This window comes from Maniola jurtina, chromosome 25 (genome assembly GCF_905333055.1).
Source record: "Maniola jurtina chromosome 25, ilManJurt1.1, whole genome shotgun sequence".
In the NCBI taxonomy this organism is placed as follows: domain Eukaryota; kingdom Metazoa; phylum Arthropoda; class Insecta; order Lepidoptera; family Nymphalidae; genus Maniola; species Maniola jurtina.
This window is the reverse complement of record NC_060053.1, coordinates 4,451,529-4,464,519: the sequence shown is the minus strand read 5'-3', so window position 1 is coordinate 4,464,519 and position 12,991 is coordinate 4,451,529. Positions and strand designations below refer to the sequence as shown.

General features: G+C 34.3%; 1 protein-coding gene across 3 annotated transcripts in view; it reads right to left on the bottom strand.

Moving 5' to 3' along the window:
• Positions 1-12,658, bottom strand: part of LOC123878142 (E3 ubiquitin-protein ligase CBL-B-B) — a 105,969-nt gene extending 93,311 nt beyond the window's left edge. For 2 of the 3 annotated variants that reach the window (XR_006798765.1, XM_045925236.1), the window contains exon 1: positions 11,850-12,648. Coding sequence is in view for 2 of the 3 variants with exons in the window: in XM_045925236.1 (XP_045781192.1) it covers positions 11,850-12,391 (542 nt within the window). In the remaining variant the exon portion in view is untranslated. Of the gene's footprint in view, positions 1-11,849 lie in introns of all 3 variants that reach the window. The other variant, XM_045925235.1, reaches the window with a different exon arrangement.
• Between the last annotated feature and the right edge of the window lie 333 nt (positions 12,659-12,991).

Below are 12,991 nucleotides of genomic sequence, written 5' to 3'. Positions count from 1 at the left end.
GTCACTTCTCAGAGTGAGAAGGTTTAGGCCCTAGTCTGCCACGCTGGCCCAATGTGGATTGGTAGACTAAAATAAATTACATAATAACTATTAAAGTACCTTATAAATTGTAGCTCTACCTGAAATTTTTTAATATCAGAAGTGGGATACGAATTATTTATGGCAATGGAAACCTAATAGCATTTTTGTTACACAGGTCTTGAAAAAACGAGGGACAATGAATCTCAACCACGAGCAGCTGCAAGAAATCTCGAAGAGTATACGTGACTCGTTAACATCCAATCAACGCAGCGATGACATCGCGCTGCCTATTTTTGATCCTGAGAAAAGCGACAACGGGGCTGAGACCTGGTGCAAAAGCATCGAGTTACTCGGCACCGAGCTTGGATGGAGCAGTATTCAAAAAGCAGCTAAAGCAGGTAAGGCCCTCCGAGGGTCTGCTTTATCTTGGTTTGAGTCATGGGAGCCCGAACAAGGTAGAAATTGGGAGAATTTTAGCAAAGATATTATTGCATTATATCCTGAAAAGAAAAATCTTTCGGAAAAATTATCAAAGGCTGTATTGTATTCGTCGGATTCAAGTGATTCGTATTGTGATTATGCAAGAGAAAAGTTAAGACTTTTACAGAGTTGTAAGATTAATTTTTCTGAAAATCAATTAATTGAGCTTGTGTGTGGGGGGAATTCGGGAACCAAATATTAAAATAACTTGCCATAATACTTCCGTTACTAACACGTCGGAATTAATAACTTTGTTTTCTACATTTTCGAAACAAACAAGAAAACGCCCATTAGAAAATAATGCCGATAATAGTGCCGGGCCTAGTATTCCAAAGCGAGTTAAAACTGATAAGGACCGTACTTGTTTTTCTTGTGGAAAATTAGGCCATATTTCCTCTCAATGTTTACAAGGAAATAAAAATCTTTCTTCTTCTTCAGACGGTAAAGAAGTTGTAAAAAAGACTAAAAATCTTTACTGTGTATTTTGTAGCAAGGAGGGTCATTCCATTGATTTTTGCTTTCACAAAAAACGGATCGATAAGGAAACTGCTGCTAAACAACTATGACAATTAACTGAGATTACGATCAATAACTACACGATTAACTGTTTACTTGACACGGGGGCTAGTTGTAGTATCATTAAATATTCAATTGCCAAGTGCCTTGATTGTAATATATCGCCTTGTTTTTTTACTATTGATGGTATAGGTAACGGAAAAATAAACGTAGAGGGGAAAATAACAGTTCCTGTTAAATTTGAGGAAATTTGTCTCGAGTTAGATATTTACGTCGTAAAAAATAATGATTTCAAATATGATTGTATAATAAGGCGCAATGCGATGTTACATCCGGACGTAGCCATTGTTACAGATTCAAATGGAAGTAGATTAATTCGAAATACAGAGATTCGTGTAATTCAACAAGAAGTTAATTTACTAGAATATCAATGCGGTAATAACAGTTTATCCCAATTATCTGATAGGACCCAACATCTTGATTCTAATCTAAGGGAAAGTATTTTAAAAATTTTTACGAAATATCCGTCCATTATACCGTCTAACGGTAATTTGAGTACCGTCAGAACGGGAGAATTAAAAATTAGATAAAAAAAAAAAGATGAAGTAATCAATTACCGCCCGTATCGGTTAGCTGCAGTGGAACGAGAAAAGGTTAAAGAAATAATAAAGGATTTGTTAAATAACAATATAATTCAGGAGAGTACATCGGACTATGCGAGTCCCATATTATTAGTGAAAAAAAAGGACGGAAATGATAGAATGTGCGTAGATTATAGAGCCCTAAATAAAATAATTTCCTTTGCCCCTTATCGAGGATCAGATAGATAAGCTAGGTAAATCAAAATATTTTATTTCAATCGATATGAAAAACGGGTTCTACCAAATACCTATTGCACCAGACTCTGTTAAGTATACTGGATTTGTCACGCCAGATGGGCATTTCGAATTTGTGAAAATGCCTTTTGGAATTTGCAATGGCCCATCTGTCTTTCAAAGAGCCATAACTAAAGCTGTACGACATCTTAAATTTTTACTTGTTTATGTAGATAATTTAGGTTCTTTTTTAGTAGTAATTGGTACGATAGGATCAGATAAGGTTACGGGGTTCCGACTTAAATTATCTACATCAACAACTGAGATTTTCAATCCAGAATCTAAGGAGATCATTAATGTATTAATACCAACTAACTCATGGTTAGAAATCGCACAACAAAAGGATGATGAAACTCAGTCATTGATTGAAAAAGTACAGGCGGGCGAATTGGATACTAACCAATACTTAGTTAAAAATAATTTATTATACTACAAAACTAACTCCGATGGTAGGGCAAGGTTGTATGTTCCCAAAGGCAGCAGATTAAGCATTTTACGTTTATTTCACGATGAAAATTGTCATGTAGGTTATGATAAAACCTTTCAAAAACTTTCTGAGTCTTTTTGGTTTCCAGGACTAACAAGTTTTATTAAAAAGTATCTTTTTCATTGTTTAGTTTGCACAGAGCGTAAATCACATACAGGGCCCAAACAAGGCATGTTATACCCAATAGAAAAAAACTCCTATACCTTTCCATACGGTACATTTAGATTGTACGGGTCCTTTTCAACAATCTAGTGCCGGCTATAAATACATTCTTATGATTATAGATGGTTTCACAAAGTATTGTATTTTAAAACCATTGAAGTCAATGGGTGGTGATGAAATGGTCAATAATGTGCGAGAATCGTTAACTCTATTTAGCACCCCTTCACTAGTCATTACAGATCGCGGTACAAACTTTTCATGTAAACTATTACAAACATTGTTTAGAAGTTGGCAAGTTGAACATCATATGATAACTACTGGCACTCCACGTGCTAACGGTCAAATAGAGAGGTATGTCAAAACTATAATAGATATGTTAACTACGTCATGTAATACGTCAGATTGGCCAAACGGTTTATGGAAAGTTCAATTATCACTCAATTCAACTATACAAAAATCTACTGGTTTTGCTCCTATTCGTTTATTGGTTGGGCTTAATGGTAATATACCTTGCATACAGGCTCGATTGAATGATGTGACTGATAATGGTAATGATGTACAAAAAGAATTAGTAGATGTTCGTGCTGAGCGTTTACTAGCTCACCAACGACTAGTCAATGTAGCTAGTGATTTTAAAAAGCGTTTTGATTTATCCAGGCGAGATAATATAGTATATAACATTGGGGACGTAGTCTATGTTAATCAGGATCACAGACGGCATGATAAATTAAGAGCCAAATTCAAAGGTCCATATGAAATTATCAATATTTTGGAAAATGATCGATTTTCTTTAAAAGGGAAAGGAAGTTTAAAGGATATTATAATTGCCAAGGAAAAGTTAAGACGTTGGCCTGGTGAATGGATAGATCAAAATGTCTTGGTTGAAGATTATATTGAAAGTAGTGAATAAAAAAGTATGTCGATGACCAGTGATAGATTGTAATTTTTAGTAAAAAAATAAATGCTATAGCTTTAAAACCACTCGTGTTAAAAGGATATTATAAAATGTTGCTATAAAACGAATGGTGTTAAAGGATTTTTAAAGGAAGTTTATTATTTAGTGGTGCTTCAAAAACCAATGGTATTCATGGCTATTTTCTGGTGCTGCTTGAAAACCAATGGTGTTTAAGGCCATGGAGTATCACATATGTACTGTGGTAAGAAATAAAAACTTGTCAATTTTTTTTTATTGGAATTAATGGTGGAGTGATTTTGGATTTCACACACATTGAAAGTAAGGAGTAAATGGTAGCCACAGACATGTTGATTTTTCACTGTGTCATGAGTTATTATTGTCCTTATGTGAAAAGTTGTTTTTTTTTTGTCGTTATGCTTCGAGAGCGAAGCACGGTCAGTTTGGCCGTGATAGATTATTATTTTAAAATAAGAAATTTATTCTGTGATTTATGAGGAATAGTTAATTATTGAAGTATGTAAACACTGTTTACTATTAAATTAGGTAGCAATAATTGTAAAAAGGGGTGGCAACACTTGTTTATCTTGTATTCGTACTTATTATGATGGTAATAGGCTGATTATCAAGATTAGCTATACTCTTTTATTTTTGTTACTAAAATATGTATAATTGAAAAACAGAGAAAAGTGTACACATTATTAGAATAAATAATTATTAATTTTGTGATGTAATGTGTAGTTAATTTATGTTTCAAGAAAATAATGTGATTCAAGAATAGAACAGTTGACTATTATAGAGTTCCGACAGAAACTTTCAAGTTACACGTCATTGCTACTTAATTAAATTATAATAATGTTTTAAATAGAGAAAACTATTTGTTAATTATTAGAATAATATCTTATGATCTTTAAGAATAATTTTGTGTAATGCTGTACTATAATTGTGAATTAAAATACCTCAATTGACTTATGACTTGTGTGTACTTTTGATAAATAACTTTAAACTAAATATTGTATTAACTTGATAATGGTTTCAATTATTAATATTAATGTTAACTAGTGCCTGGAAACATATAATTGTTAGTAATTCAGCCTAATTGTTTACTATGAACAGAATATTGTGTTATGTTGTCAGCTTGGTATAAGGAAAATGTAGAGGGAACAAAGAAAGATAGTAACCTATATAAACCACTGTTGGGGTGAGAGTAGTTAGTTTTTGTGCAACGAGCCTCCTCGAATAAAGATAAGTATTCTTACTGTATCTCTCTGTATTTGATTGTTATAAATTGTGTTATGTATACCTAATAATGTACCTAATAATTTCCGTGGAAACTCATCTTAACTGTGTAATTGTTGTGTACCCATTTTAACTCGTTGATAAACCAATCCAATGAATCATTGAAAAATATAAAGAGTGTTAATTTTGTACATCGTTTCATTCCTTCTCTTTGCTAGTTTTGCCTAAAATAATAAAATTATTTACTCTCAAATAGCATCTAATTAAAGTTAGTACACTAGGGTTTTATTTCTTTGCTTTAATACTTGTGATTTCTAAATATAGAAATGTAGTTCTTTATCTGCCTAAGTAAATAAAAGTTCGTAGCTTATTCATCGTCATGATCAACCATTTGTCGGCTCACTACTGAGCACGGGTCACTTCTCAGAGTGAGAAGGTTTAGGCCCTAGTCTGCCACGCTGGCCCAATGTGGATTGGTAGACTAAAATAAATTACATAATAACTATTAAAGTACCTTATAAATTGTAGCTCTACCTGAAATTTTTTAATACACTCCTCTGCATCATCGGTTAACTGCATAATACCACAGTACACATCCGAGTTTTATTGTTATTAGGCAGTATAGTTGGGTTGAGATTACTGAATTGAATACAATTAGGCGCATCGCACACCTACAGATTGGAGTAGAGCTGAGTTTTAGAGCGCTCTACGAAACCAGAGTGAACGAGGGAACTCTCGGTTTGATCCTCAATCGACGATATGTCAAATATTAAGTTATGGGTGACGTGAAATCAAAGAAAAATAGGCAATTCATAGGCTACCTAGCGTCAAATCCCCGACCCAAAAAGAGGGGTGTTATAAGTTTGGCGTGTGTATCTATGTATTGTCTGTGGCATCGTAGCTCCTAAACTAATGAACCGATTTCAATTTAGTTTTTTTTGTTTGAAAGGTGGCTTGATCGAGTGTTCTTAGCTATAATCCAAGAAAATCGGTTCAGCCGTTTGAAAGTTATCAGCTCTTTTCTAGTTACTGTAACCTTCACTTGTCGGGGGTGTTATAGATTTTTAATTTACACTCGTTACAAGTTCGTTTACTATCGATATCGTGAACTGTGACGAAACCGAATATGCTGACCATCTCAAGTTCATCTATACATATAATAAAATTGTAGAAAAGTGGTGTCTGTACAATGGAAATATATAAAAAAAAGTAGCAGGGGTTGTTATTATATCGATGCCGAACCCGAAATTGTAATTAATTTTTTTTTTGTCTGTTTGTCTGTGTGTTTGTGCACGCTAATATCAGAAACGGCTTATTCGATTTAGATACGGTTTTCACTAATATATTGTAGTAAGCTTCACTTAACATTTAGTGTTTATTTCATGTCAATCGGTTCATAAATAAAAAAGTTATGTCAATTTAAAGAATCACGGCGAACATTTTTAACGTACCTACATACTGCCCGAAAAGTCACTATTCCACGCGAACGAAGTCGCGGGCACAGCTAGTATGTAATATTTCCTGTGGGTGTTAAAATGCTTTTTTATATGACACGGGTTCATAATAAAAGTAGGTACCTACTCAAGTATGCTCATAGAATTTCATAAGCAGATATTAATCTGCTTTTGAAATAATATGATGATAGTACTTAAAAAGTATGATCAGTCGAAATGAGTGTCATCCAAATTATCTACAACGGAAGATGTACTTTAGCGATGAATGAATGAGTGTTATCATTGATAACATCGAGGGATGTACTTACTGGATTTAAGAGGGCTCTCTCCGTTACTCGTTTCATACAATCGTAGTTCCAATTTCATTTGAATATTAAGCAACCAAAGTCCATGAAATTTTGCAGACATATTCTAGAAATTAATATCTATGTCTGTGGTTTTCCAGATTTCTGTTAAAATATTCGGTTTCAAAGTTACGCGGTCTTAAAAATTTTCATACAAATCTTTGAGCCCCCTGTAACCCCTGTAATTTTAAAACTACATATTTTTAGAAAAATCTAAAACACCACAGACACAGATATTAGTTTCTAGAATATGTCTGCAAAATTTCATGGACTTTGCTTGCTTAATATTCAAATGAAATCGGAACTACGATTGTATGAAACGAGTGACGGAGAGAGCCCTGTTAAGTGAGAGCTGATAAGTGATAACGCGTCGTCATAAGATGATATAATTTGATTGATAAGGATGGAATGACATAATTAGTTATTCGCCGTTTTCCTGTTGATAAGAGCGGAATAATCGACTGACGTGGAATGAGATAGGGGATTCTGTAAGGAAGTATCCGAAAATATCCGGTGCATATACCTACTACCCGTGCACATACCTATTACCCGTATGTGTGGTATCATGATTTATTCGGGAGGGTTACTCCTACACTCGAATAATTATTATTATTGTTCGAATTATTAATGAACGGGATTTTGAAGAGACGAAAAACCACGCTGACAATGTCGCGGAATCTTAGCAAGTGATGATTATAAAAAAAACCGGCCAAGTGCGAGTCAAACTCCCGCACCGAAGGTTCCGTACACGGGTATTCGTTCCGTACTCGGGTAATTTTTTTCGACATTTTGCACGATAAATCAAAAATTATTATACATAAAAATAAATAAAATGGACCGACGATATAAAGCGATGAGGAAGGCTGAGGACCGGATGTGGTGGCGCTCTTTAGGGAAGGCCTATGTCCAACAGTGGACATCCACAGGCTGATGTTGTTGATGATATAGATCTCACAATAGAGAGGTTCACAATCTTTCGACAGTTTACAATCTCACAAGATTGATTCAGTTAGATTATAATCTAACGGTATTTACAATTTCACGGGTCTATATTTAGATGTCTCTAGAACAGCTAGCACGTAATCAGATAAACAACCAAGATCTGATATACCTTTGTCGTAGGTAAGTAAAGTCTGTTATCACAGGAAAGACTTGAATCCTATCCAGGTCATACAATAATACAAGTAGGTACCTACTTGATAAGACTTTGAATGAAAATTATGAATGAATAGGTATAACCTATCAATGAGGCTGATAACGGGAAATGGTTAATGGATGACTGTCACAGATTACCTAAAGAATCGATAAGAAAAAATAAAGGAAATTATTTGTGAAGGTTTAGGTATTTTCAACCCCGACCCAAAAGGTGTTATAAGTTTGACGTGTGTATCTGTGTATCTGTCTGTGGCGTCGTAGCTCCTAAACTAATGAACCAATTTTAATTTAGTTTGTTTTGTTTGAAAGGTGGTTTGATCGAGTGTTCTTAGCTATAATACAAGAAAATCGGTTCAGCCATTTGAAAGTTATCAGCTTTTTTCTAGTTACTGTAACCTTCACTTGTCTGGGGTGTTATAAATATTTAGTTTACACTTGTTCAGTACTTACTTACCTACTAACTCAAATATTGTCATTTGGATTAGATACCTTAATATTTTCTACTATTTCAGTATTTTTTTTGTAAGTACCTACATAGTTGCTTATTTTTCAACGCTCTCCTTCCCTATTTATCACTACCACAAGCCTGAAATCCATACTTAATATCATAAATGCGAAAGTGTGTTTGTCTGTCTGTCTGCTACCTTTTCACGGCCCAACAGTTTAACCGATTCTGACGTTTGTTGGTACAGGGTTAGCTTATATCCTGGGGATGGACATAGGCTACTTTTTATCCCGGAAAATCAGAGAGTTCCCACGGGATCTTTAAAAACCTAAATCCACGCGGACGAAGTCGCGGGCATCCTCTAGTCTTAAACATATAGACGAATAGTCTTGACTCTATAACTGAGGAATGCCCAGAGCCAATAGCGAGCGAGCACCAACCAATCAAGGTGATTGCGATCATCACATTGTAACTGTCGAATTACCGTGGTAGCACTCTGTCTTCTATCAATACATTATACAGTTGTATGTAAGATACTTTTTTGCAATTTCCAATAGTAATGAAGTATGGATAAACAAAAAACCCCTATTCATAACCGATTTAATGAAGCATTGTAACTATTCATTCTCTCATTAACAGTTGATTTCTTACTGTAATTGATGTATTTATTGATAGGGGTTCTATGTATGCAGGAAGCTAGAAATGTGGGAATGTGACATTCAAACTGTCATGTTATTATGTATGCAGGTTTACATTAGGACATTGACTGGCAGTAGCGGTGCTCATAGAGGCATAAAAGCACTGCTTAACTTGGAAATGGTAAAAGTAAAAGTACTTAAAATATTCTTTATTGTACACCAAGATAAAATTATAAATACATATATGAAATTATAACAAAATGGCTTCCTGTACAAATACCTTAGATGAAATAACTCAATGCCTAGCATATATTCATAGATCAATAGCAGATTATTCATTATACTCGCCAGTAAATAGGTATCTACCTATCTTACTAATGCCTACCCTGGCTTTAACTCTATGCAAGCCACTGTTGACTGGCGACACTGCCAAGCCAGATACTGTGTGTTTGAATGAGGAATATGTTTACACCACAGAATACAAAACAGATTCTCCTCTCCCTTCCCTGCATCATATTCCTCAATGATAAGTGGCATTACCCTTTTCCATTAATCACATAATAGTAGGAATTTTCTTAGGATAACAATGTGGTGGGTTCCCAGAACCTTCCAAATACACTCACTAAGAGAATGAGATTTCCACTCTTTGGTTTAGGCTATTGATATTATTATTTATGCTCTAACCAATACCCAAGTGGCTAGTACCTACTTAGTTAACTAATTATCGCACCATACCTACATTCTGTTTACAACTTGACAAAGAGAACAAGATTTCAAGGAGAGATAGCTTATAGGCTATTTTTTATCCAAGGAAATCAAAAAGTTCCTACAGGATTAAAAACCTGAATCCACACCGATCAAGTCAAAGTCATGTAGTAAGTATAAGTATAATATTATTATATTATTTAAAGAGTTGTTAAAATTCTGTAGTATTCATACTTTTAACTTATTGATCAGCATATTCATTCATAAGTTTTAGTTTAGAAACAATTGCAAAAAGGCTTAAAGTGAGTGGTGTTATCTATAACCCACTTAATTTTAGAAACCATACAAAACATAGATAAGTACTTATATGCAGAAACCTTGTATGATGCTCAAGCCATAGAAAAGTGTGAAGAAATTACTACTTACTTAAATCATTCAAGAGTAGTTACCATGAATTTTTAACCCCCGACCCAAAAAGAGGGGTGTTATAAGTTTGATGTGTGTATCTGAGTATCTGTCTGTGGCATCATAGCTCCTAAACTAATGAACCGATTTTAATTTAGTTTTTTTTTGTTTGAAAGGTGGCTTGATCGAGAGTGTTCTTAGCTATAATCCAAGAAAATCGGTTCAGCCATTTGAAAGTTATCAGCTCTTTTCTAGTTACTGTAACCTTCACTTGTTTTTAATTTACACCTGTTATATTTAGCTGTGGATAAAGCACTTTGTAGAAAATAGAGATACTTATCGCTATCCCACCTGGACTGCCATGCAAGAGCGAGAGGTTGGACACCATTAGAGTCCAACCTCTCGCTCTAATTTGTTAATCAAAGTGGGATAGTGATAAGAAGGTGCTTGCTTCAAGGTATTAGGAATGCCTGATCTGTCCATCTTTATTATACATTCATAGTAGCTTCTTACATTATTTGATTGATGATTAGGTCAATGGAAAGTTTTCTATCATACAAGTGTAAATTAAAAATTTATAACAACCCTGACAAGTGAAGGTTACAGTAACTAGAAAAGAGCTGATAACTTTCAAACGGTTGAACCAATTTTCTTGGATTATAGCTAAGAACACTCTCGATCAAGCCACCTTTCAAACAAAAGAAATTAAATTAAATTTGGTTCATTAGTTTAGGAGCTATGATGCCACAGACAGATAACCAGATACACACTTTAAAAATATAGGTAACACCCCTCTTTTTGGGTTGGGGGTTAATAAAATACACAAAGATGCCTGCAACTTTGTCTGCATGTGTTTTAGTTTATGATGCTCCTTTGTGGCATGACTGAAGGACAAAGCAACAAACAAACACACTTTCACATTTATACCATAGGTAGTGATATTATACAAATAAAAATAAAACAAAATAAAAAAGATAAAAATAGCCTTTATTGTCTTATTTTAGACTATTTATACATAATCTACTTACTAGGTAAATAAGAATATTACTAATTTTCTATTGCTAATATTTAATTCTATTTTACATAATTTATTCTAAAATATTGGTAACACCAGCACTAAATATTTAGGAGTCAGGTTGTCCTCTTTGGACCTAGGCTTCCTCTAGAATTCATCATTTTCTCTGTCTAGTGCTATCCTGCTTCATCCTTTTGGTAGGTCATCTTCCCATCTCCTTTGTGGCTGTCCTCTTATTCTCTTCCCATCTCTGAGGTACCAGGATATGACCTCTTTGCTCCATTTTTCTTGGGGTATCTAACCACATGGCCATTCAAACCCATATAAGTCTCTTGATTTTCTTCAAAACCTCAGTCACAAAGCACACCTGTGATCATTCTAATATTGGTCAGTCTCCACTTGTCTTTCAAATAGTACTTAAAGACAAGTATCATACAAATACTTACTTTACTACTTAATGCCTGTGATTTGATTTTTAAGTTACAAAGTATTTTGAAATAACAGATTCTTGTATTATTAGTTATCACACATTTTCATCCAATCACAAAAAGACTAAGTTCGATGTTCCTTGTAACAAAACACTTTGGTTGAAAGTAAATACTTACTTAGGCCTTCTTCTTCTATCTGGGCTGGTTTCCACACTTAAAACATTACATATTCTTGAAAGAAATTATAGAAAGTTTATTTTCACTACTTGATGGTGATATTTTAACATCTTATATAAATACATAGTAACTAAAGATGGGCAGATTTATAGCCTTTATCACTTGGGGATAATGTAGCTAGATATAAATGAAAGAATTTTCAGAATTGAATTACTAGTTCCAGGATTAGGTACTCCTTACATCCAAACAACTTCATAATTTTAGGGTAGACTGTAGACAGGAATGACAAAATGTAACTAACATACACCTAGGTACAAGAAAGTACCAGCACACACCCGTTGTGGAAATTGTTCAGCTGTAAGTTAGGAGTTGACACTTGAATTAACTTACCTATTGCCAAAGTTGGTCCTCCAGAACTCTGCAGCATCACTCTTCGTGATACGAAACTGGTCCCCTGCAAACGTCCCATTGGGGAACATAGCTTTCAACTCACTCAGCATGTGACTGAACACGAGGCTGAGTTTCGTCAAGTTACGTCTATAGTGAGAATTCTCATCGAACATCTTTTCCTTTCCTTCCTTGAACAACTTGATAGCTTGTTTACACTTCCTTATCAAATTAATAATGAATATGTTAAAATGTTCGTTGTTATTCAACTCCGCCATGTTATCCTCGTATTTAGAGTAGATAATACGCAATCTTTGATATGTATCCGGCAAAATATCAAGTATAAACGGTGGACTATTCTTCAAATTCATCTTGTGATGCTGGCACAGTTTCACGACTTTGTCCATCAACTTCCAAGTCTTGTCTAGTGTCCTTTTATCCGTCGCGAGCTTGGAAGGGTACACAGCATCCGAAAACGCGCCGTGCAATTTCGAAAATATCGAAGAAATGTTTTTCTGTTGTGATTTCTGACGGGGTGCCGCCATGTTGGAGAGTCCGATGACATACAAAAGAAATAAACTTGTTAAACCGAACACTGAACCCGAAACACTTTCATCACTTTATAATTAGGTAATCTAAAATGTGTTTTCTCATCATCACACAAATGCACCACATTTACGATTGAATAATTAAACACCAAGCGGCAAGCGATCGCTTACTGACACATCTCCGACGCGTATGACAAGTTTTTTTGACAAATTGACCGAATGACAATTGAAGCTAACCATAGACTTTCAATAGCTTCAGCAGATTACTAGTCTGTGCTTTACATCTTTTTAGAGTTCTTTCCTCTATAATCATCGGCATATCCTCTATAATATGTCGGCATTGAATAATTTAGAATAACTTGCTTTTTCTCATCAATTTCGCAGAATTTTAAAGCAAAATAAAATTAAATAAGAATTATTATACAAAACATTATACAAACGTAGTGACATCTATTGATGTATAATTCAAACAAGTCGTGTTGGCCCGTGCTAGTTCTTATAATCCTCATAGATGGCGCTTAGTGAAATAGTTCTTCTACTCCAAACTAGATGGCGCTGTCATAAAATTAAAAATAAAGCAATCAAATAAAAATAAAG